Source organism: Saccopteryx bilineata, chromosome 2 (assembly GCF_036850765.1).
Source record: "Saccopteryx bilineata isolate mSacBil1 chromosome 2, mSacBil1_pri_phased_curated, whole genome shotgun sequence".
NCBI classification, from domain to species: domain Eukaryota; kingdom Metazoa; phylum Chordata; class Mammalia; order Chiroptera; family Emballonuridae; genus Saccopteryx; species Saccopteryx bilineata.
This window is the reverse complement of record NC_089491.1, coordinates 392,835,807-392,861,429: the sequence shown is the minus strand read 5'-3', so window position 1 is coordinate 392,861,429 and position 25,623 is coordinate 392,835,807. Positions and strand designations below refer to the sequence as shown.

At 47.6% G+C, this 25,623-nt stretch overlaps 1 protein-coding gene and 1 non-coding gene across 3 annotated transcripts in view; both read left to right on the top strand.

The window, feature by feature from the left end:
• The first annotated feature begins 13,529 nt into the window (after nt 1–13,529).
• Nucleotides 13,530–13,601, top strand: TRNAW-CCA (transfer RNA tryptophan (anticodon CCA)). The gene has a single exon. It is a non-coding gene; the product is annotated as a tRNA-Trp (tRNA).
• A 9,100-nt stretch (nt 13,602–22,701) lies between these two features.
• SLC47A1 (solute carrier family 47 member 1) overlaps nt 22,702–25,623 on the top strand; it is a 43,601-nt gene continuing 40,679 nt past the window's right edge. For both annotated transcript variants that reach the window (XM_066264384.1, XM_066264383.1), the window contains exon 1: nt 22,702–22,901. In XM_066264384.1, coding sequence (XP_066120481.1) covers nt 22,764–22,901 — 138 coding nt within the window. In that variant the 5' untranslated portion in view covers nt 22,702–22,763. The remainder of the gene's footprint in view (nt 22,902–25,623) is intronic.

Below are 25,623 nucleotides of genomic sequence, written 5' to 3'. Positions count from 1 at the left end.
GGGAGGAGAAGGTGAGCCCAGGCAGTCCATTGTGGGGTCTCATGGACAGCAGGAAGAGGGGGAAGGAAACATACAAGGTCCTGGAGCTGAGTGGCTGAGGCCCCTCACCCACCCACTCCCCACTCGGGAGATCGTTGGGGGGCTCAGGCCAAAGGCGCAGGGCTTGTCTGCTAGGACGTGAGGTCCTGCTTGCTGGGTCTCTCCCATTTCAGGTGGCCCTGTGAACAGCTGCTGGTCCCCTGGGTTCTGTCCTGGCAGGAAGAGAGAACAGAGGCATGGACAGGAAGCCCTTTCTAAAGCTGGGCAGAGAGGAGGAGCCCAGGACCGTCTCTGTGGGGGCCAGACAGGGGAGGGTTCGTCAGTGTCTCCTCCTCTGGGACCCAGACCCCCCACCGCCAGAATCACAGCAGGGGTCACACTGCCCAAACCCTGCCTTGTAAACAGATGCAAGCACAGAGAGGGAAAGAGTCCCAGCTAAAGGCTCCCCGGTGGGCGAGGGAGCCCTGAACTCCTGGTCCCCCCAGCTGGGCACCCCCCACAGACCCTGGAAGGGGTGGTGCCAGTCCCAGGGGTGCTGAAACTGAGATGCTCCTCTGTGGTGATTTCTTAGTCCCCCCCCACCCCCTGAATCCAGTCCACTTCTAAGAAGCAGTGTTGGGGGGTCCAGAGGCAGGCGGGTGTGGTCTGGTATCTACACGGCTCCACGGCAGAAGTCGCTGCTCGTAACCTGAGGATGAATAATGTTGCAGAGAAATCTCAAAGCCAAGGTGGAAGGCAGGTGGCTGAGGACAGAAGGGCTAAGAGGGAATGGCGTGCTGAGGTCTGAGCCGGAGGTGAGGACAGGCGGACAGGTGTGTCCCCGTCCTGTGAGGGGTTTGCCGAGACATGCGTCCTGAAAGCAGGTTGTCAGATACTTCCGTCATCCTCTGCCGGACACGAAAGCTACACAACGTCCCCGACGATGGGGACTGGCCGCTTCGGGACGTGGGGGGAGGGCGTGGAAGGGAGCCACCAGGGGGCTAGAGTCTCGCCCAGTGGCCCCGGGAGGAACTGCAGTGGCTCCTTCTCCCTGCTCTCGGGACAGAAGGGACACGTTGAGGATGTGCTCTGCCGAGGGAAGATGAAGTGTATTAAGTAGCAGTTGTCTTATGCCGGGGGTGGGATTCAGCCGGTTCTCGCTGGTTTGGCAGAACTGATACCCAATGTTTTGTGGAGCTGGGTGAACCGGTTGTTGAAATGGCACTTGTCATCCTGGTGCTCTCTAAGGGGGGCGCCTGGGCAGCCCCCCAATGTGCAGATCACCAATTGACATCCCTCTTTTTTAATGTCCATCTGTGCAACAGCGTGTTCTAAGCCCCCGTAGCCATGTTTATTCCGTCCACAGGTGAAAAAAAAATGGCAAGTGAGGACGCCCATCAAGAAGCAATATGGAAATATCTTAAATAACAGTTTCATTTTTTTTGTCAGATATTATTTAGTATTTTTTCATGAATATTTTAAAACTCTTTTTTTATAATCTAGTTTGTGCACCTCTTTTATGGTTTTTATTTAAGTATTAAATAAATACTTAAATAATAAACTACCTTCGGTATATCTTTTTTTATACTTAACATGGCCATTAGGGCAGAGAACCGGTTGTTAAATTATTTGAATCCCACCACTGATTGAACCCAAGATTTCTGGGGCCGAATTCCATCCCACAGGTCTATCCAGACTCCGAGACCCGGCCTCTGGGTCCCAAATCCAATCGGGGGGATTCCAGATCTTCCAATACTTGTCCTATAATTTACAGGAGCCTGAGTGACTGTGTCCAAGGTCTCAGCCACGTGCTGGAGTCTAGCTGGTTTTTCTTTGACTATGTTGAAAGTCACTCCGAGATACTTCAAGATTCTCAGGTGACGAGTTTTGGGGTTAGAGATCGGTGACTTACTTGCGATTCCTGCTTCTGAGGACTCTGTCACGCCGAAGAGGCAGGGACCACAACACAAGAGGCAGCTGCCCTGCCGTGAACTGTACGTTCATGTCCCCCCTCAAATTCGTGTGGAGACCCTAATCCACCACGTGATGGTGTTAGGTGGTGAAGACTGCAGGGGGTGGATGTGGTGGGGGTGATTAGGACACAAGGGTGGAGCAGTCCTCAAGAATGGGATGAGCCTGACCTGTGGTGGCACAGTGGATAAAGTGTCGACCTGGAAATGCTGAGGTCGCCGGTTCGAAACCCTGGGCTTGCTTGGTCAGGGCACATATGGGAGTTGATGCTTCCAGCTCCTCCCCCCTTCTCTCTCTCTGTCTCTCTCTCTCTCCTCTCTAAAATGAATAAATAAAATTTAAAAAAGCTGTAGTATTTAAAAAAAAAAGAATGGGATGAGTGCTTTTATAAAAGAGACCCAGAGAACCTTCGCCCTTTTCACCCTGTGAGGACGTGGTCATCTATGAGCCAGGTAGAGGGCGCTTTTCAACTAACGGTGGCGGCACCGGTCATTACCTGCGAGGTTGGACCTCACTCATTCCCGAGTTTGGCAAAGAAAGAACTCAGAGCCAGACACACCAGTTATAAGAGAAAGGTTTTTTTCCTTTTTATTTAATATTGATTTTGTTGACTTAAAGAAGGGAGAGAGAGGGAGAGGCAGAAACATGAATCTGCTCCTGGATGTGCCCTGACCTGGGATCGAACCGGCGACCTCTGCACTTCTGGACGATGCTCTCACCCACCAGGGTATCCGGTGGGAGAAGGTTTCTCTATAAGGGTCACAGAGGTTGAAGAAGTGAGCCAGCTGGGCTGCGTGGGCTCAGGAAGCAAGTGGCAGGAGCAAAAGAAGGGCCCTTGGAGCTTAAGAGAGAGACAGGCAAAGGTAAGGCACCTGCTGGGGGGGGGGCGGAGAAGGGGAGGGGACCGTGTGGGTGAGAAGGTGAGGGGACCCAGGAGGGACAGTGTGCGGGGTCCTCGTCTTGAGGGTTTGAAAGGCTGGGAGTTTAGGGGAAGTCTTAGGGGAGGATTTCAACCTCCATATTCATATTCATCAGCTTTATGCTGATGTGCCCAAAGGAGGTTTATTTCTTTTACTTCATTCGTCCTTGGGTGCGGTAGGCACAGATGGCACTAACTGTATTTCTGCTGATTTAGGCTATTGACCCTCTGATTGGGGAGGACAAGTGTAAGCCATTTACTCTTGTGTCCTTGGTTAGGGAAGAGAGGACTTTCTTTCTTTCTTTCTTTCTTTCTTTCTTTCTTTCTTTCTTTCTTTCTTTCGAGAGAGGGAGAGGGAGAAACAGGAAGGGAGAGAGATGAGAAGCATCAACTTGTAGTTGTCATTGATTGCTTTCTCATATGTGCCTTGACTGGGGGTTCTAGCCGAGCCAGTGACCCCTTGCTGAAGCTGGAGACCTTGGACTTCAAGCCAGCGACCCTGGGGTCACGTCTATGATCTCATGCTCAAGCCTGCGACTCTGTGCTCAAGCCGGATAAGCCCGCACTCAAGCCAGCGACCACGGGGTTTCCAACCTGGGTCCTCAGTGTCCCAGGCCGATGTTCTATTTGTGCCACCGCCTGGTCAGGTAGGGCTGTTTATTATAATAATAATTTCACTACAAAAGCTCTTTCAGTGGAGTTCTGTGCCAGTATCAGTGATTTTAGAAGACTTGGGCTGCGAGTCCTTCTGGGAACTTCAGGCCTTTCCTCCTGAGGCAGGTGAGGCCGACTGGGTGTGCCTTTCGCTTTGGCAGCCACGTCCAAACGCCTGGAAGTGTCCTCCCCCACTGGTGGCAGCCGTCCTTCCTCCAGGACAGCGGTAGGCATGGGACTCCCCTGGCAGATGGGGAGGGCAGACCTCTGTCTACAGGTTCCTTCCAGGCTTTACGACAGTTACGTCTCAGGGCTTCTAGGGAGAGAATACTGAAAGTGCTTCTGAGAGATTTCAGCTATGGGCTCAGACCCTAATCCCAGGCTGCCAAACATGAGCACCCAGTTCAAAAGGAGCCAGGCCATGCTTTCTGGGAGGGCTGCCCTCACACTTGACTAGGTTGGTGGTCCCAGCCACCGGCCATTTTCACCTGGTAGACTGCTGCATGACATGTCCAGGGTCAGGCTCATTGCTCCACTGGTCCACAGGGCTGAGGGAACAGGGCATGGGAAATCATGAGTGGACCGCAGGCCATCTGGACATCCTGCAAGCCGTACAGGACAGACCTCTTACCTTTCCCCAGGCCGTGAGTCTGGGGGCTCCAGCTGCCACCAGGTGCCTGGCAAAGGCAGTCAGGGGGAGCTCCAGCACTTAACCTTGGCTGTGGCCTGTAACGGGCTCTGCGGACAGGCTGACACACCGCACAGCTCATACATTTGGGATGATGTCACGTGTCTGGTAGCCATGGTAAGATCTAGTGCCTTTCAAATCCCTCTGAGATGGTTGACACAGATGATTTTGTTAATAACACATTATTAGTCAAACAGATGGGGCGTGTGGTATAGGAATTTTTATTTTTTAATTGTATTGGGCGGCAGTGGTTAACAACATTATACAGGTTTCAGGCGCCCAATTCTACAGCACGCCTCGTACACTGCACTGTATTCACCACCTCAGGTCAGGTCTCCATCCATCACCATCTACGCCCTCTCCTCCTCCCCACCTCTCCCACCGCAGCCCCAGGAATCACCCGTTAGCTGATGCCCATAGCCCCATCTCATTGCCTTTAGCCCCTCTCCTGCTCGCCCACTTCCTTTTGCAAAGCATAGTTTTGAAAATGAACAGAAATGACTTGTATTAAAAGTGAGACATTTAAGTTTGGGGTTTATCTTAGTTGTTCGTTGATTGCTTCTCATAGGTGCCTTGACTGGGGGGGGGGGGCTCAAGCCAAACCGCAGACCCCTTGTTCAAGCCAGCGACCCTATGATCCCATGCTCAAACCAGAGGACACCTCCGTTGCAACACCTTCTCTCTTCTGCCAAGAGCAGAATGCGGCAGAAACAGGGAACTGGGCAGCAGAGGGGGCAAGCTCAAGATGTTGCTTCCCCATCCTCCCGCCATGCTTCTGGTGTTGAGGTCCGGAAAACCCCCGTAGCAGCCGAGGCCCCGGCTTTCCCGCCGACTGCGGTGAAATCCACGTCTGCAGTGCCATTGGCAGCAACAGGGCACCAGCGACTCCAGAGGCACAAGTAGTGGCAAAGCCGGCACCTGTGATGTCTTGGGCAGAGGCAGAGTAGGGTGGAAGGTGCTGGCGGCTCTCAAATAGAACCCGTCAGTGCAGGTAAGAAAAACCAAAAATTTGTGCTGTGGTGCCACCTGCTGGAGGACCAAAGAAAAACCTCGAATTACCAATGTGCTTTGAATTGTTACAATTAAACAAAAATGTACCTAGATAAGAAAACCATTTGCTATTTCAAACATACTGACAGTGGACCATGAATAATCACTGTAACACACTATACAGAAAGGAAACAGCAGGTCTTTCCTGATCTGTGGTGGCACAGTGGATAAGGCATGGGTCTTAGAACACTGAGGTTGCCGGTTCAAGGCCCTCCCTTAGCTGGTCAAGGCACATACCACACATGTGGATGCCTTCCTCTCCTCTGCCTTTCTCTCTCCTCTCACAAAAATCAATAAATAAAATCCTTTTTAAGGAAATGACAATTCTCCAGAAACCAAACTCAAAGTCACAGAAGATGTGTGATGATAGATAATGAAATGATAGATAATGAAAAACAGCTGTCATGAAGTCACTCACTGAGATGCAGGAGGACTGAGCAAGGCAGTTCAACGAGCTCAGGAATAATGAGCAGAAGGAGTACTTTACCGAAGAAAAAGAACTACTTTACGAGACATTTTATATAAACCTCATGGTAACCGCAAGACAAAAAATTTAGAGCAGAGAAATTAAACACTAAAAAAAAAAAAAAAAAAGGAAAATGGAGGGAATAAATCATAGAAAATCACCAAACTAACATGGAAGACAGAGACAGGTAAAGAAACAATGTAGATATAAAGATGCCTGGCCAGATGGCTCAGTGGTAGAGCCTCGGCCCTGCTTGTGGAAGTCCCAGGTTCCATTCTGGTCAGGGCACACAGGAGAAGTGCCTATCTGCTTCCCCACCCTTTCCCTTCTCCCTTCTCCCTTCTCCCTTCTCCCTTCTCCCTTCTCCCTTCTCCCTTCTCCCTTCTCCCTTCTCCCTTCTCTCTTCTCTCTCTCTCTCTCTCTCTCTCTTCTCCTCCTGCAGCCATGGCTTGATTGGAGCAAGTTGGCCTTGGGTGCTGAGGATGGCTCCATGGCCTCTCCTTAGATGCTAAAATAGCTCAGTTGCCAAGCAACAGAGCAATGGCCACAGATGAGCAGAGCATCGTCCCCTAGACATGCCAGATGGATCCCTGTCAGGTGCATGCAAGAGTCTGTCTCTCTGCCTCTCTGCTTCTCACTTCAGAAAAATAAAAAAAGATACCAAGAGGCCCTGGCCGGTTTGCTCAGTGGTAGAGCGTCGACCTGGCGTGCAGGAGTCCCGGGTTCGATTCCTGGCCAGGGCACACAGGAGAGGCACCCATCTGCTTCTCCACCCCTCCCCCTCTCCTCCTTCTCTGTCTCTCCCCCTCCCACAGCCAAGGCTCCATTGGAGCAAAGTTTGCCCGGGTGCTGAGGATGGCTCTGTGGCCTCTGCCTCAGGCGCTAGAATGGCTCTGATTGCTGCAGAGCGATGCCCCAAGATGGGCAGAGCATCGCCCCCTGGTGGGCGTGCCAGGTGGATCCCGGTTGGGCGCATGCGGGAGTCTGTCTGACTGCCTCCCCGTTTCTGGCTTCGGAAAAATACCAAAAAAAAAGATACCAAGAAACAAAAGATTAAAACGGCAGTAGTGAGTCCTCATATACCACTAATCACCCTAAATAAAAATGGACTGAAATCACCAATCAAAAGGCACAGAATAGCAGGGTGGATAAAAAACAACCCCCCACCCACCCACCCAATTATAGGCTGCCTTCAGGAGACTCATCACAGCTCCAAAGACAAACACAGGCGCAAAGTGAAGGGCTGGACTAGACAAAAGGTAACAAAAAGAGAGTGGGCGTAGCCATACGTGTATAAGACAAAATAGCTTGTAAGCCTAAAAGTGTAACAAAAGACAAAGATAGACATTATATAATGTATATCATGATAAAGGGGATGATCTGTCAAGAAGACATAGCAGCCTGACCTGTGGTGGCGCAGTGGATAAAGCGTCGACCTGGAAATGCTGAGGTTGCCGGTTCGAAACCCTGGGCTTGCCTGGTCAAGGTACATATGGGAGTTGATGCTTCTAGCTCCTCCCTCTGTCTCTCTCTCCCCTCTGTCTCTCTCTCCTCTCTGTCTCTCTCTCTCTGTCTCTCGCCCTCTCTCTCTCTCCTCTCTAAAAATGAATAAATAAATAAAAAATAATAATAATAAAAAAAGAAGACATAGCATTTATTACCACGCAACTTAAGAGCATCAAAATATATAAAGCGATCATTGACAGAACTTAAGGGAGAATCGGACGGATACACAACAATAGTGGAATGCTTTAACATCTCCCTTATACCAATGGATAGATTCCCCCAGACAGAAATTCAACAAGAAGACATTCACCTTAAATGACACAGGAGAGCAGATAGACTTGGTAAAATATGCAGAACAATCCATCCGAAAGCAACAGAATATGCATTCTTTTCAAATGCACATGTGACATTCTCAAAGACCAACTATATGTCGGAACACAATATAAGTATTAATAAATTTAGGAAGCTTGAGATCATATCAAGCATCTTTTCTGACTACAATGGTATAGAATTAAGTACTCTGGAAATTCACAAACATGTGAAGATTAAACAACATATTACTGAGCAATTATTAAGTCAATAAAGAAATAAAAAAATACATGGATAGAAATGGAAATGAATGTGAGATGTACCAAAATCTGTGGAATTCAGTAAAAGTGATACTAAGAAGAATGTTTATAACAATACTGGTCTACCTCATGAAACAAATAAACAAATTTCAAATAAACAATCTAATTTTTTACCTTAGGAACTAAAAAAAGAAGAACAAACAAATCCCAAAGTCAGTAGAATAAAGGAAGTAAAAAAAACTAAAAGGAAATAAATGAAAGTGACTAAAAAGACAATTTTAAAAATCAATGAAACCAAGAGCTGGTTTTTAAAAAAAAATTTTTTAATGGAAAAATATTTTTATTTATTTATTTATTTATTTACAGGGACAGAGAGAGAGTCAGATAGAGGGATAGATAGGGAGAGACAGACAGGAACGGAGAGAGATGAGAAGCATCAATCATCAGTTTTTTGTTGCGACACCGTAGTTGTCCATTGATTGCTTTCTCATATGTGCCATGACCGTGGGCCTTCAGCAGACTGAGCAACCCCCTGCTCGAGCCAGTGAGCTTGGGTTCATGCTAGTGAGCTTTTTGCTCAAGCCAGATGAGCCCGCACTCAAGCTGGCAACTCTGGGGTCTTGAACCTGGGTCCTTCCGCATCCCAGTCCAACGCTCTATCCACTGCACCACCGCCTGGTCAGGCAAAAAAATGGAAAAACCTTTAGCTAGGCTTTCCAAATAACAGAAACAAAAGAGAAGTTAAAATAGATATCACTCGGCCCTGGCCGGTTGGCTCAGCGGTAGAGCGTCGGCCTAGCGTGCGGAGGACCAGGGTTCGATTCTGGCCAGGGCACACAGGAGAAGCGCCCATTTGCTTCTCCACCCCTCCGCCGCGCTTTCCTCTCTGTCTCTCTCCTCCCCTCCCGCAGCAGAGGCTCCATTGGAGCAAAGATGGCCCGGGCGCTGGGGATGGCTCTGTGGCCTCTGCCTCAGGCGCTAGAGTGGCTCTGGTCACAACATGGCGACGCCCAGGATGGGCAGAGCATCGCCCCCTGGTGGGCAGAGCGTCGCCCCTGGTGGGCGTGCTGGGTGGATCCCGGTCGGGCGCATGCGGGAGTCTGTCTGACTGTCTCTCCCTGTTTCCAGCTTCAGAAAAAAAAAATGAAAAAAAAAAAATAGATATCACAGAAGTACAAAATTTCATAAGGGATTACTGCGAATGTATATATACTGCCAAACTGAACAACCTAGAAGAAACAGATAAATTCTTAGAAATATACAACCTTCCTAGACTGAATCTTGAAGATCTGAATAGATTGGTCAGTAATAGGGAAATTGAAACACTAATCAAAAAGCTCCCAAAAAAACATAAGTCTAGGACCAGATAGCTTTACTGGCAAATTCTACAGAACATTCAAAGAATATTTAAAACCTATTTTCTCAAACTCTTCCAAAAAACTGAAGAGGGGAGAATATTTCTTCATTTATTTTATGAGGCCAACATTATCCTGATACCAAAGCTGATGAAGACAACACAAAAAAGAAACTTGCAAGCCGATATATCTGGTGAACATAGATGCAAAAATCCTCAACAAAATATTAGCAAACTGAATACAACAATACATGAAAAGGGTGATACACCATGATAAAGTAGGATTTATTTCAGGTATGCAAAGATAGTTCAATACCTGGAAATCAATCAACATGATATACCATCGTCTTAACAAAATAATCAAAATCATATGATCATCCCAATAGATGCAGAAGAAACATTTGAGAAGATTCAAATCCATTTAAGATTTTTTAAATTCTCAATAAAATGGGTATAGAAGGAAATCACTTTAACATCATAAAGGCCTTATATGACAAACCTGTAACTAACATCATACTCAGAGGTAAAAAAAACACACAAAAAGTTTCCCTCTAAGGTCAGGGAGCCTGACCTGTGGTGGCGCAGTGGATAAAGTGTTGACCTGGAAATGCTGAGCTTACCGGTTCGAAACCCTGGGCTTGCCTGGTCAAGGCACATATGGGAGTTGATACTTCCAGCTCCTCCCCCCTTCTCTCTCTCTCTCTCTCCCTCTGTCTCGCCCTCTCCTCTCTAAAATGAATGAATAAATAAATAAATAAATTAAAAAAAAAAAAAAAGATCAGGGAAAGACAAGAATGCCCACTCTCACCATTTTTATTCAAGATAGCATTGGAAGTCTTAGCCACAGCAGTCGGCGAGAAAAGGAAATAAAAGTCATTCAAATTGGGAATGAAAAAATAAAACTAACTATTTGAAAATGACATAATTTTCTATGTAAAAAACCCCAAAGAATCCACTAAAAAAAAGATTCAAAAAGATAAATAAACACAGTAAAGTTGCAGGCTACAAAATCAATATACAAAAATCTGTTGCACTTTTATACACTAACAATGAACTATCAAAAGGAGAAATGAAGAAAACAATTCCATTTCAAGCACACACACAAAAATAAGATAAAATACCTAGGAATAAGTTTACCCAAGGAGGTGGGAGACCCATACATCGAAAATTATGACATTGCTAAAAGCAACTGAAGAAGACATAAAGAAAAGATAAAAAGAAGACAGAAAGACATGGAAAGATATTCCGTGCTCATGGATTGGAAGAATTAACATGGTTTGAAAGTACATACTACCCCAAAGCCACCTACAGATTCAGTACAATCCCTAACAAACTCCCAGTAGCATTTTTAAAAAACGTAAGTAAAACAACAACAACAAAAAATCCTAATATTTTTCTGGAACCACAAAGACCCCAGATATCCAAAGCAGCCCTTGTGTGGGGTGCGGGGGGTGGGGGGGAAGAGCAAAGCCAGAGGTATTTGTAAAATCATACCACCTGATTTCAAACTGGTCTACCAAACTGTGGTAACCAAACAATATGGTATGGTCAGAAAAAGAAACACAGAGAATAAACAGAACAGAATTGGGAGTCCAGAAATAAACCCACAAATACATATCACGGCTCACAAAAATTAGGGGACATTTCAAAATGAATATGAAGCTTTGAAATATCCCCTCATTTTGGTGAGCAGTAGATATATGGACAACTGATTTATGATAAAGGAGCCAACAAAATACAATAGAGGAAGGAAACTTCTTTAATGATTGGTGTTGGGAAAACAAGAGTCACATGCAAAAGAATGAAATTCAACCACTGTCAGCATTGCCCCATTGTAATGAGTGTGGTGAGACAGCCCTCTCCACAGCCCCACTGTTTTATGCACCAGACACAGTTCCTCTTCTCCTTCTACAAAGACTGGAGCCCATTCTAGATCTTTCCTTCTCTTAGGAACATCAGGCTCTGTGAGTGTTGTATTTGTTAAATTAAGATCCACACTTGCAGGTTCTTACACAGACTAGGCTAGTGGTTTGTCTTTCTTATTTAATTGCTTTTTTTAAATTTAAGAGCTCATTTATTCACTTGTTTCATAGTGTTAACTCTGAGAATGAATGTGCCTGTTGAGAAGCGCTCCTAGTGCCTAACTGGGCTCATACTTATAAATAGAGCCCAGCAATTACTGCTACACAACAGTCTCTCACTCAAGCCCTGCTTAGGGTGGAAGGCAACCTCCTTAAAAAGGAAGTTCCTGGGGTGGGTGGGTGGGGGGGGCGGGGCGGAGAAAAGTTCCTGGAATTAAGTTCCGACCAATAGGCCTGAGGCTTTCTCCATCCAATCGGAGATGAGCAGCTATTTCTTCTTTAGCATCTTTACCAACCAATCAGAGCAGTTCCTGTCCAGACCAATCAGGAAAGTGCTTTTTAGACCAATCAGACTGTGAGAATTCGGAGTCTTCATTTGCCTGAGGATGCACCAGACAGGGACCAGCAGCGGGGAGTTTTCTCTGTACAAGGCAGCTCTCGTGTGGCTCACAGGGCACCCCACGAGTGACTTGCACCCGTGCTATTTCATAATTGAAACAGTGTTGCGATGTCTTACAATAGTGCTGTATGATAGCTGAACTCTGCACGGAATAAAATTTCCTTCTTCGGGGTACCCCCAAATTGGCGATTCAGGTTGAATGGGCACCAAGGATCATCCGTTAGCAGTAGTTTTATTTAATAAAAAAGGAAAAAGTACTGTCCCAAAGCAGGAAGGTAAGACTCCTACGAGGTGAGCAATGCACCCTTTAAAATTATGCTAGGGGGAAAAATATTATTAAAGTATTTTTTTAAGTATTTATTTATTTATTACAGAGACAGAGAGTGAGTCAGAGCGAGGGATAGACAGGGACAGACAGACAGGAACAGAGAGAGATGAGAAGCATCAATCATTAGTTTTTCATTGCGCTTGCAACACCTTTCATTGATTGCTTTCTCATATGTGCCTTGACCGCGGGCCTTCAGCAGACGGAGTAACCCCTTGTTGGACCCAGCGACCTTGGGTTCAAGCTGGTAGACTTTTGCTCAAACCAGATGAGCCCACGCTCAAGCTGGCGACCTCGGGGTCTCGAACCTGGGTCCTCTGCATCCCAGTCCGACGCTCTATCCACTGCGCCACCGCCTGGTCAGGCTAGGGGGAAAAATATTAAATCATGGAGACAATATAACAACAAGTGAGACAATGAACATTATGTATAAAAGAACCTCATCTCAGTCAGGAGTCTGAAGTGACTGGAAGGGGGATACGGATACTCTCTCTTGATCTGGGCGCGGAACCCACAGGAATGTGCACTTTGAAAAATTCACGAATAACCTGTACCCCCCAAAATTAAAAAAAATTTCCGGAATATTTTTTTGTACGTGTGCTATTTGTCAGTTGAAGATTCAAAACAAATATCTGGAATATATAATATACAAGGTGGAGCAAAAATAGGGTTAGTTGTTTGTATGGAAAAAATACAATAATAAATAAATAATCATACAAGGATAAACCCTTCTGTTTACTGTACTCACAAATGGAAACATATTTTTGCCCCACCCGGTATATAGTGAATAAAAATCTGCAAGAAAACAAAACAAAAAAACCACACACCGCACATAAAAATATTGTCAGTGTTATCTCCGGATGGTGAATTTTTCAATGACTTATAAATTTTCTTTCAGATACCATTCTTACTTTCAGAAAAAAAAAAAAAAAAAAGTTTACTTTTATAATTTAAAAATAATAAAAGGGTTGCGTTCCCCAAGCTTGTTTATCCAGCCCCTCGTCCTGCTGTGGGGAGTTGCCCACCGCAGGGGGTGCCCAGGAGGAAGGAGCTCCGGCCCAGCGTGTCCGCCACCCGCCACCTGGCTCGCTGTTCTCCGATGCTCCTCGCGGCGGTGACAGCTCCTTGTCAAGAATGGGGGGGAAGGGGGCGGGGGACCCGGCAAGTCCCGCCCCCCGCGGGACCCGGGCACCCCTCCTCCCGGTCTCCCCCGGGAACTGCCTCCCGTTCCTCCCGGGGCGCGTGCCCTCCTCTCCCCTCCTCCCTCCGCCACCCCCGCCCCACCCCCGTGTCGCCCCGCGTCTCCGCCCGGTGGTGGCTCCGCTCGCTCGCGCGCCGCCGCGCTCGGGCTCGGATGCTCCAGAAGCTCTCCTTCCTGTCCCCACAACCCCGGAGGAGGCGGCGCGGGCGCCCCTTCCCCCTGGCCCCGTGCACGGCGTTCATTCCGCGGGGACGGCATCTCTTCCGCGAGTCCCCCGGCGGCGCAGACAGCGAGGCCTTTAATAATGCAGAGTCACCGGCTCGCAGGGACCTCGTGGCGCAATGGTAGCGCGTCTGACTCCAGATCAGAAGGTTGCGTGTTCAAGTCACGTCGGGGTCACATATTCGGCTTCTTTTTTTAAAACCTCCAGCCCCTCCCCGCGCTTGACCAAGGTGTGGGACGGAGTATAAAAGCCACGAGAGAGAAATTGCGCCTCCTGAAAAATGCGTTGTTCTTCCAACAGGCCGGAATCTCCTCCCCCACCCCACCCCCACCTCCTCCAACTCTTCTTTTTCATTCATCACGAATAGAGGATTTTATCAACTTCTTTGCAACTGCGAGAGGAAGAGGTTCCTTCTGGCGACGGACAGACGTCGGCAAGCCACAGGGTGACCCCCGGAGGGAGCGTGGACGGAGTCCCCTGCCCACCCTTGCTCATTCTGGGGTGGCCCCCTCGGGTTGCCCAGCTACCCGCAGGGTTCCCCCCTCCCGCCCCCCCCAAACCATACTCACTTCTACCTTCTGGGTAATTTAATTCACCCCTGGAAAGCCCAAGAATGACTGGTGTGATTGGCATGTCTCCTCCTCCCTCCGTACCTTGAGGGTCTCTGTTCCCTCTCCGCCTCAGACGTTCCTTCTGATGGTCTTTCCTCGCCTGGAATGTCCCCCCTCTCAAAAGCTCTATGGATGTAGCCACATCCATAAGGCCTAGACATTCACGTCAATATTGTTTGTTAATAGTTTAAACAAAACAACAAGCTCTGCCTACTCACCAGCAAAGGAATGTATAGGAAAAAAAAGCAAGGTACATAAAATTAAACACATACTGTACCTATATCCATATTAAAGCTATGAGTGGGAATTATACATAACTCTGGAATATGGCTACCTCTGGGGCATGCAGAAAAAGGGATATGAACAACTTACAATGCTTTATTTTTATGTATTCATTTTAGTAAGGTGACTAACTTTTTTACAATGAAAAGGACAAAAAATAAATGGAAGGAAACAATATCGTAAATAAAAGAAACATTTTATTCATTGCAACAATAATACATTATAATATGATCAATGCATAAGAAAAATATTTGTAATATTTTATATTGTAATTATGCTTACATGCCTATTAATTTTTAATAATAACTGTAAGAAAAAAGTGCTTATTTAGATACAAATACGTCACATCACACACAATGGATCCACGCTGCATCGATCGAATACGCACATGTACAGATGAGTCTTCCAATATCAAAAAAGAGGACATATAGGAGGACAGTTTTTGAGGGAGGACAGAACTTACAAAAGAAGGACTGTCCTCCTTAAAGGAGGACGATTGGTCACCTTAATTTTAGAGATGATAGAGAGAGAGAGTGCAAGAAGGGGGAGGAGCAGGAAGCATCAACTCCCATATGTGCCTTGACCAGGAAAGCCCAGGGTTTCGAACCAGCGACCTCAGTGTTTGAATTTGATGCTTTATCCACTGCACCACCATGGACCATGCAATGATTTTACGGTTTTTAGTTTGTTCGTTCGTTTGTTTTTAAATGAACATTTTCAAAATGTTAATACTCATTGAATCTGGTTAGAGGGTTCATGTAATCTGATATTTTGAAATATGGGTTTCAGTTTGGGATTCACACTACATAGATAACTCCAAAACCTCCAAGTCAGAAAATTAATTTATAATTTCCTAGGTTAGAAGGACCTACAATATGCCAGTAGAAGCAGAGTTAAATTCTCTCTGAAAGAAACACATCCTCAAAACAGGCCTTCTGGTTTTCAAAAGAAAATAAATTGTCCAAATCAAAATGTGGCTCATAGGCCCTGGCCGGTTGGCTCAGTGGTAGAGCGTCGGCCTGGCGTGCAGGAGTCCCAGGTTCGATTCCCGGCCAGGGCACACAGGAGAAGCACCCATCTGCTTCTCCACCCCTCCCCCTCTCCTTCTTCTCTGTCTCTCTCGTCCCCTCCCGCAGCCAAGGCTCCACTGGAGCAAAGTTGGCCCGGGCGCTGAGGATAGCTCTGTGGCCTCTGCCTCAGGCACTAGAATGACTTTGATTGTGGCAGAGCGACGCCCCAGATGGGCAGAGCATTGCCCCCTGGTGGGCATGCCGGGTGGATCCCGGTCAGGTGCATGCAGGAGTCTGTCTGACTGCCTCCCCGTTTCCAGCTTCGGAAAAATACCAAAAAAAAAAAAAAAAAAATGTGGCTCATAAGATATTTTAAAAGAAAATAAATTGATAAAGAAGAATTTACGAATAAGAACCAGCAAAATCAGATCCACAGACTTCAGATATGGGGATTTCCAGTTACAGAAGTCACAGTTACCTATTTCGTCTTTTAAAAGTAAAAAAAGAGGACTAAAAAATTGACCACAGAACAAGAGACAATACAAATGACCAAGTATGTTTTAAAGAACTAATATATATATATATTTGGAAATGAAATATTTAATATTTGAAATTAGAAACAATAGTTACACTAAACAGCAGATAAGACAGAGCTGAAAAAAGGATTAATGAAATGAAATATTTTGGTGGTTCAAAATATATCCACAGATTCTTTTCTTTTTTTTTTAATTTATTTATTCATTTTTATTAGAGAGAGAGAGGAGAGAGAGAGAGGGAGAGACAGAGAGAGAACAGGAAGCATCAACTCCCATATGTGCCTTGACCAGGCGAGCCCAGGGTTTTGAACCGGCGAACTCAGCATTCCAGGTCGACGCTTTATCCACTGCGCCACCACAGGTCAGGCTATCCACAGATTCTTTTAAAAAAGTTTTTTCCTCATTGATTTGAGAGAGAGAGAGAGCAAGAGAGCGAGAGAAAAGCATCAACTCTTTATTCCACTTAGTTGTTCCATTTAGTTGTGCGCTCATTGATTGCTTCTCTTATGTGCCCCGACCAGGGATCGAACTGCTCCCTCAATGGGCAGGGACTTCTCTTTACTGGCTGGCCCACCCAAGCAGGGCACACCCACACTGCCACTCCTTCAAAAGATGATGCCTAATTCTCTTTCCCTTGAGTGTGGGCTGTACTTACTGCTTTGAGTCTAACAGAAAGAAGACATGGCCCTGGCCCGTTGGCTCAGTGGTAGAGCGTTGGACTGGCGTGCAGAAGTCCCGGGTTCGATTCCCGGCCAGGGCACACAGGAGAAGCGTCCATCTGCTTCTCCACCCCTCCCCCTCTCTTTCCTCTCTGTCTCTCTCTTCCCCTCCCGCAGCCAAGGCTCCATTGGAGCAAAGTTGGCCCGGGTGCTGAGGATGGCTCCATGGCCTCTGCCTCAGGCGCTAGAACGGCTCTGGTTGTGGCAGAATGACTCCCCGGATGGGCAGAGCATCGCCCCCTGGTGGGCGTGCCGGGTAGATCCTGGTTGGGCTCATGTGGGAGTCTGTCTGACTGCCTCCCTGTTTCCAACTTCAGAAAAATAAAAAAATAAAAACAAACAAAAAAACAAAAAAAAGAAGACGTTATGGCGTGTGACCCACAACCCTGATGCATCAGGACAATGCTCCGACAAACTGAGCTCCCCGACCAGGGCAGGATATCTGGCCATACAGGGCTATTGTTAGGTTTTCTGGTGTCGACTCAGTTCAAAAGAGTCAGGAAGCTTTAACTAGAAACAAATGATAAAGATTTACTCAAAGGTCTAAGGGTTTACAAACCATAAACACAACTAGGAAATAGCAACTGTTACAAAGGAGAAAGGAAAAGTTTAAAAGTTTTTGTAGTGTGGACAAAAAAAGGGGTGCTGTAATAAATCATAAATCCCTAACTGCTCAGGTCATGGTGGGTGGTCATGCCTTGGACTCTCTATCCACTGTGCCACCACCAGTCAGGTCACCCACTTGATTTTAACAATTTAGTAATTTGACCACAGTGACTCCATTTTATATCTTCACTGGATTGTTACTGGAAACAACAATTTGACTTCCTCCAAGTCTGACATATAGAAGGATCATCAGATCTTATTTATTTATTTATTTATTTATTTATTTTACAGGGACAGAGAGGGAGTCAGAGAGAGGGATAGACAGGGACAGACAGACAGGAACACAGAGAGATGAGAGGCATCAATCATCAGTTTCTCGTTGCGACACCTTAGTTGTTCATTGATTACTTTCTCATATGTGCCTTGACCGCGGACCTTCAGCAGACCGAGTTACCCCTTGCTTGAGCCAGTGACCTTGGGTCCAAGCTGGTGAGCTTTGCTTAAACCAGATGAGCCTGTGCTCAAGCTGGCGACCTCGGGGTCTCGAACCTGGGTCCTCCGTATCCCAGTCCAACACTCTATCCACTGCACCACTGCCTGGTCAGGTGGGATTGTCAGATCTTTATCCACTCCCCTTTTATGTTATTGTTGTCATAGATTATCCTTGTTCGTATTGTAACCTTGTTGGAGCTTTTACTTGTAGTTTTGTTTTGTTCTTTGTATCTGCTAGAATATCCCGCCTTGAATAATATTTCTAGCAGTGAGGGTTTTCTCAGCTTCTGTATGTCTGGAAAAGTTTTTTTTTTTTAATTTTTTATTTATTCATTTTAGAGAGGAGAGGGAGAGACAGAGAGAGAGAGAGAGAGGAGAGACAGAGAGAGATGAGGGGAGGAGCAGGAAGCATCAACTCCCATATGTGCCTTGACCAGGCAAGCCCAGGGTTTTGAACCGGCAACCTCAGCATTTCCAAGTGGACGCTTTATCCACTGCGCCACCACAGGTCAGGCTGGAAAAGTTTTTATTTCTCCTTCATATCTGAAGGATAACTTTGATCGATATAGTATTCTTGGCTGGTATTCCTCTCTTTCAGTACTTTGAATGTGTTGGTTTACTCTCTTCTGACTTGTAGAGTTTCTACTGAGAAGTCTGATGATAACTTATATGTTGCATTCTTTTTTTTCCCTAGCTGCCTTGAGGATTTTTTCTTTGTCATTGATTTTTTTTTATTACTTTAAATATTTTTAAGTGAGAGAAGAGAGGGGACAGACAGGGACAGACAGGGAGAGAGATGAGAAGCATCAACTTGTAGTTGCGACATTCAGTTGTTCATTGATTGCTCTCTCCCATCCAAATACTAACCAGGCCCGACTCTGCTTAGCTTCTGAGATCAGACAGAACGGGCACGTTCAGGGTGGTCTGGTCATAGGTTGATTTCTCTCTCCTATGTGCCTTGACCGGGGGGCTCCAGCCAACCCAGTGACCCCTTGCTCAAGCCAGTCACCTTGAGCTTCAAGCCAGTCACCTTTGGGCTCAAGCCAGCCACCATGGGATCATGTTTATGATCCCACGTTCAAGCCAGTAACCCTGCGCTCAAACTGGTGACCTCAGGGTTTTGAACTTGGGTCCTCTGTGTCCCAGGCCAACACTCTATCCACTGTGCTACCACCTGCTCAGATTCTTTGTTATTGATTTTTGACAGTTTGGGTATAATGTGCTTTGGAGAAGGCTTATCTGGGTTGAGGTAACTTGGCATTCTGTTTGCTTCTTGAATTCGAGGATCTCTTTCCATAGGATTGGGAAGTTCTCATTAATTATTTTTCTTTTTTTTCTTTTTTTTTAAGACTTTATTCATTTTAGAGAGGAGATAAGGAGGAGAGAGAGAGAGAGAGAGAGAAGAGGGGAGGAGCAGGAAGCATCAACTCCCCTATGTGCCTTGACCAGGTAATCCCAGGGTTTTTTTTTTTTAATTTAATTTTATTTATTTATTTTTAATTTTTTTAATTTTTATTTTATTTATTCATTTTAGAGAGGAGAGAGAGAGGGAGAGAGAGAGAGAAGAGAGAGACAAGGGGGAGGAGCTGGAAGCATCAACTCCCATATGTGCCTTGACCAGGTAATCCCAGGGTTTTGAACCGGCGACCTCAGCATTCCAGGTCGATGCTTTATCCACTGCGCCACCACAGGTCAGCCTCATTAATTATTTTTTGAATAGATTCTCCATTCTCTTCTCCATCTCTTCTTCTGATATGCCCATTATTCTTATATTGCTCCTCTGATGGATCCAGGCAGATCTCTCAGAGCTCTCTCTTTTATTAACGTGTCAGTCTTTCTGAACTTCTCTCTGGAACATCTCCAGCTGCCTGTCTGTGACGTCACAGACTCTCTCCTCTTCCTGGCCTGTTCTATGAACTAACCTCGTTAGCTCGTTTTTCAGTTCATGTATGGAGCTCTTCATCTCTGTTTTTAAAATTTCATTCTCCTTGGTGAAGTACCCATTTTGTTCATTAATTTGTTTTTCTGAGCTCCTTAAATTGCCTATCAGTGTTTTCCCTCATCTCATTATTTTTGGAACTTCCATTTTTGAATTCTTTATTATTTAACTCCCAGGTTTCCATTGCTTTCTGGAGATTTCATTTTCTTTCTGATCTATGTCGCTTTCTTGGGTGGCCATGGCATTAGTTTTCTTCTGCCTTGAAGGCATTTGAGAGTGGCATTATTAAGAAATCAAGCAAGAAAACAACTACGAACAATAAAAAATAAAGACACAATAAAAATAGAAATGTTAAAAAATAAAAAGAGAAAACCCACGAGGAATAAAGAACAACAATAACAGGCCCTGGCCGGTTGGCTCAGTGGTAGAGCATTGCCCTGGCGTGCAGGAGTCCTGGGTTTGATTCCCGGTCAGGGCACACAGGAAAAGCGCCCATCTGCTTCTCCACCCCTCCCCCTCTCCTTCCTCTCTGTCTCTCTCTTCCCCTCCCTCAGACAAGGCTCCATTGGAGCAAAGTTGGCCCGGGCGCTGAGGATGGCTCCATGGTCTTCACCTCAGGCGCTAGAATGGCTCTGATGGCGGCAGAGTGACGCCCCAGATGGGCAGAGCATTGCCCCCTGGTGGGCATGCCGGGTGGATCTCTGTCGGGTGCATGCGGGAGTCTGTCTGACTGCCTCCCCATTTCCAACTTCAGAAAAATACAAAAAAAAAAGAACAACAACAATAACAAAAATAATCAAAAGCAAACAACACACCTGCACAGAAAAAAAATAAAAAAGCAAAAAGAAATAAAATTCAAAAGAAAAAAATTGTTGAACTGGGGAGAGGTTTTCTGGTTATTTGGTTTTTTTTCCAGTAGGTGGCGCTGAATGACTAGTTTCAGTTCTGTGGAATTTCTGGGCTGACCTCCGCTGAGCTGGGACGCTGCTGTCGGGATGACAGAGGCAGGGCTGCAGTTGGGGTGATGGGTGGGGTGTGTTGTGTGGGCTTTGTGGCTCTAGCAGTGGTGAGCTCAGGTCTCTGGGTGCTCCTCACCATGTCTCAATAAACCAGGGGACCGGACACAGAGCACCCCCATTCTTTAGGGGAGAGAGTGGCCCTGCAGAACTAGCTGTGGGAATGCAGAACTCTCCATTCCCCACGAGGAGAGGGAAGGAGGCTCAGGGAGTTGGGGGGAGTCACACTTTGTTTCTCCCTGTCTCTATGCTGAGAGTGGGAGACTGTCCCTGTCTCTATGCTGAGAGTGGGAGACTGTCCAACTGTGGGAATGCCGGCAGCGACCCCCCATTCTTCCACCGCCGTGGTTTAGTATCTTTCCAACTGCCCCTAATCTCTCCACTCTCTGCAGGTGGGGTTCTTTAGTGCAAAGTCATTGGCATATCTCGGAGGCACATCTTGGGGTGACTCATTCTGAACCTCTGTACTGGAGGCCACCCTGCCCTGAGCAGGCAAGGAGAGCTGCTTACAGAGAAAGAACAGCACTAAGGAGAGAATAAAAAATAGCGGGGGGAGGGGGGGAAGAAGAGGGTGGTGGGGAGGGGGGAAGGAGAGCACTTTAGTGACTTTGTGTTAAAATTCCTGAACCCAAACTTCCTGAGAATGTAAGCCCCCAAATTCACACGTTTCATTTTTCTTTGCTCGAGTTGGGTCATTTACAACGGAAGGAATTTTTTACCGTTGCAGAAGTCATCCTTGTCCTGGTAACTATCAATGGTTAGGTAACCATTGTGTTCCTGGGAATGAGGGCGGGCGTGTGGTTCACCTACCAGTGGTGGTCCATCTGGTCCCTACGCCCACTAGGGAGCACTCCAGCTTTCGTGGTGGGCGGTAGCACAGCAACCAAAGTATAAATAAAAAGATAGATTTAACCCGACCTGTGGTGGCGCAGTGGATAAAGCGTCAACCTGCAAACGCCGAGGTTGCCGGTTCAAAACCCTGGGCTTGCCTGGTCAAGGCACGTATGGGAGTTGATGCTTCCAGCTCCTCCCCACTTTCTCTCTCTCTCCTCTTTAAAAATGAATAAGTAAATTTTAAAAAAGATAGATTTAACTATAGTAAGTTGTTTTATAAAGATTTATTCTGCCAAACTTAGTGAAAATCTGACATAAAGTACTTGATAAGTAATTATTATTATATGCTTTAACTTGCTGTAACTCTGCTTTATAAATTTTATCAAATAAAGTTACTTTCCTACTTTATAAATCACCATGACTGTGGAATCGGTGGGCGGTTAGAAAATTTTACTACTAACAGAGATACAGAAGTGGGCGGTAGGTATAAAAAGGTTGACTACCCCTGACCTACACAATCTCACTCACTCCTCATCACCGCCGGTGATGTAATACTATTTTGAATTTACATGTGAGAAAACTGAGGTCCTAGGAGGCGGGCAAGTTGCCCGTGCTCTCCTGGGTAGAACGCGGCAGCTGTCCCCTGAACCCACCTTTGCGGATGCTCACAGGCTCTTGTGCCTCACATCACGCTAAGGGAGAAACACCCAAGAAAACCAGCGAACTAACATGGAACGGTCCACCGCCGAAATGTGGGTTTTCTTTAATGAAACAGCTGGTGGGAGAAGGAGGGGTAGAGAAGCCGATGGTCAAATTCCAAACCCAGTTCAAAGCATGTGCTCAAGGTAGGTCCTGGAGGCAGCCTGCAGACTGGTGGACGGCCACCACCAAAGCCCGCGGTGTCCGGAGCGCCCCAGGCTGGAGCCAGGCGGATGGCGAACGCCTTCCACACCGCGCACGTTTGAGACCCGGGACCCCACGCCCAGGAGGTGCAGGGCCGGGGACAGCCCCTGCAATGCTCTAGGGTTTGTTTCCAGAGCTTTTCCAAACTTTGCCTTCCAAGTCTGGGAGTCCGTGCGCCCCCGCGAGAACAGCGGGCGTCCACACACAGGTGCAAGGGACGCGCCCCGAAGCGCAGACTAGCTGGCGCGCACCTCCGGCCCCGCGCAGCAGGCGGGCGGGCGGGCGGCTGTGGCCGCGGCGGGGCGGGCCAGGGCGGACGCTGGGAGGAGCCGCCTCCCTGCGCCCTCCTGGCTGCAGCCTCCGCAGTCCCGGCAGCACCGCGCTGGGCACATGGAGACGCCCGCGCGGCCCAGCGCCGGGCCCCGAGGCCGGGAGGACACTCCCGAGCGCGGCTGCGCGCCACGCTGCCGGCCACTGTCCAACTTCCGAGAGGAGCTGAGAGCGCTCCTGGTCCTGGCGGGCCCCGCGGTGAGTGCCGGCGGGTCGGGAGCTCGGTGACCTTGTTGCCCCTGTTACTCGGGAGGGGTGGAGCGGAGCGAGCTCGGGGCGGGCGCGCGCGCGTCCCGGGCGGGCGTCCCTCGGGCGGCAGCTGGTGCCGCTGGCCAGCGCCGGGTGTGGGCAGCCTCCGGGGCGTGGGGACCTGCTCGCCTTAAGGGACTCAGACTGCCTTTAGGTGCGTGTTCCCGCGAAGCGAGCAAGTTACCCAAACTTGAACAACTAGCAGCCCTGGGGCTGAGGTCTCTCAATGATCCAGAGGCTGGGGAGGGTGGTGCACCCTCTGTCCTGTCTTCAGAGCTCCGAAATATTCCTTATCTCGAGCCAACCGCTACGCGAGGAAACAAGGGGCATCCTGTCCACAGCCCCCCACCCCCACCCAATTATTGTGCACAGTTTTTGGTTGAGGTGATTTTTTGTTTGTTTTTAAATCATGAGATTAGGGCTCTTTCGGTGTTATTATCTATTTTAAAGTAATGTGGGTTTTTAAAAAACGCAAGACCCACAGAAATGGAATTCCATTCCTGTTCCTCTGCCATTTGGGGTGGTTTTCAAGTTAACAGGGTGAGAGAGCCATTATCAGACAAGGAGCCCAAGTGATTTTAGGGCACAAGGACACCTTTGGACCTGGGTAGACAGATTTTTGGCCTCTGCAAGGCCTGTGGTGGCAAGTGTGCCCGTCTGGCATGGCGACTCCGTTGTTGTTTGTGGGATCTTGGGATACCCACTGTGGTCTGCACAATGGCAAGAATGATGTCAGGGAAAATCCATCCAGCAGGAAGAAGCCTGTGGAGCTCTCTCGCAGAAAGAAAGGAAAGAAAATTAGAACGCACGGTTTGGCATCGCGTACCTGGGGCCGGTTCCCTGCTTGATCTCAGAAGATGGGTTAGGAAACCCAGTGGTCTTCTCCCCTCTGCTCATTCAGCCAAGACGTCAGGATAATAACTGCGCTTTGGCTCAATACTCCCTCACAGAGTGATTGTGAGAACGGTCTAGGCAAGGCTGATACGGTGCTAATATTACAAAAAAATAATAATAAAAGTAAACAAGTCAGCTTTGTGAGGCCCAGGCCCTCCCAGGACCTGGGAGTTTGTCTCTGCTGACTCCTGCAGTAACCTGGTTCCCCTGATGTAGGGGACGGGCTTGGTCTCCAGGTACGAGCACTAGACTGACTGAGTGAGCCCCTCACCGTATATATTTATTATATATGTATGCATGCGTGTGTATATGACTGTTAAGTACAAATGTAATATACGAAAGGCAGAAACCATGGGCCCAATCAAAAACACGAGGCTAGTGTGTTCCAAAGGAAAATTTTATTTTATTTATTATTATTATTATTTTTTTTCTGAAGTGAGAAGCGGAGAGGCAGTCAGACAGACTCCCGCACGTGCCCAACTGGGATCCACCCAGAAAGCCCACCAGTGGGTGATGCTCTGCCCATCTGGGCTGTTGCTCCATTGCAACCGGAGCCATTCTAGCACCTGAGGCAGAGGCCATGGAGCCGTTCTCAGCGCCTGGGGCCAACTTTGCCACAGTGGAGCCTTGGCTGGGGGAGGGGAAGAGAGAGACAGAGAGGAAGGAGAGGGGGAAGGGTGGAGAAGCAGATGGGTGCTTTTCCTGTGTGCCCTGGCTGGGAATCAAACTCGGGACTTCCACACGCCAGGCCAATGGTCTACCACTGAGTCAGCCAGCCAGGGCAAGGAAAATTTATTTTAAGAAACACCTGGGTGCAGACGGGCTGAGACCAGCAAAGGGTGTCAGCCCCGAGGAAAGAATGAGGCAGGGGTTACAGGGATTCCTCAAAGGGCCTTGGGCAAAGGCAGCTGCGAGATCACTTCTGTTTGTGGCTGGGAGTGTCCTCAGTTCCTCAAAACTGTCTGCACCCTCATCCAATGGTCCCTGTCAGCATCCAGCTAACAAAGGAAGTCTGAGCTGGATCACTGAGTAGGCAAGTCCTTCTTCCTCCTTCAGGCCTGCCTTGTTCTTAGGAAAAATGATGGCTGAGTAGCCATTTTTATCTATCTATCTATCTATCTATCTATCTATATCTATATCTATCTATCTATCTATCTATCTATATATATATATGCCATGTAGAAAAACTAGAAAACCAAGGTCAATGACAGGGAAAACCCGCTGAAATTTCACCACTGAGAGATAATTTGGAAATTGTCTTTTGTATGTGTTTCTCTGTGACTGCTTTACCCAGTGAGGGTGTGGAGTTCTGGCCCGTGGTTGGTCTCTTACCAATTGTGGTTGTATACGGAGCCCCTCCGCCCCTCCTGGCCTCCCTTTCTGTTCCTACCACCTGCTGGGAGTTTTCTATCTCCCCAGGGGCAAGGAGAGGGGGAGGAGGAGACGTCCTCTTTTCTGCCCCAAGCTCAGTGCCCCGTACTGTGCTCTCCAGGGCTCCACCACACATTGGGTAGGATGCCTGGTTGGGATTTCCTCCCTGTGATCTCTCTCCCAGTTCCCTGTCTCCCTTACAGGCCTCTCATCTGAACACTGACCCGTGAGTACCCAAGAGGACTCAGGCTAAGGTGTTAGCACTCAGCCCTCTCCCGGGGAGCTTTATGGGGGGCCTGGAAAGGGGGCATCTCATGCACACCGCAGAGAAAAGTGTGAGGTGGACAGTGCGTGCGTGCCAGGGTGTTCCGAATACACCATTGACTCATCAACCGGAAGCTGTGTC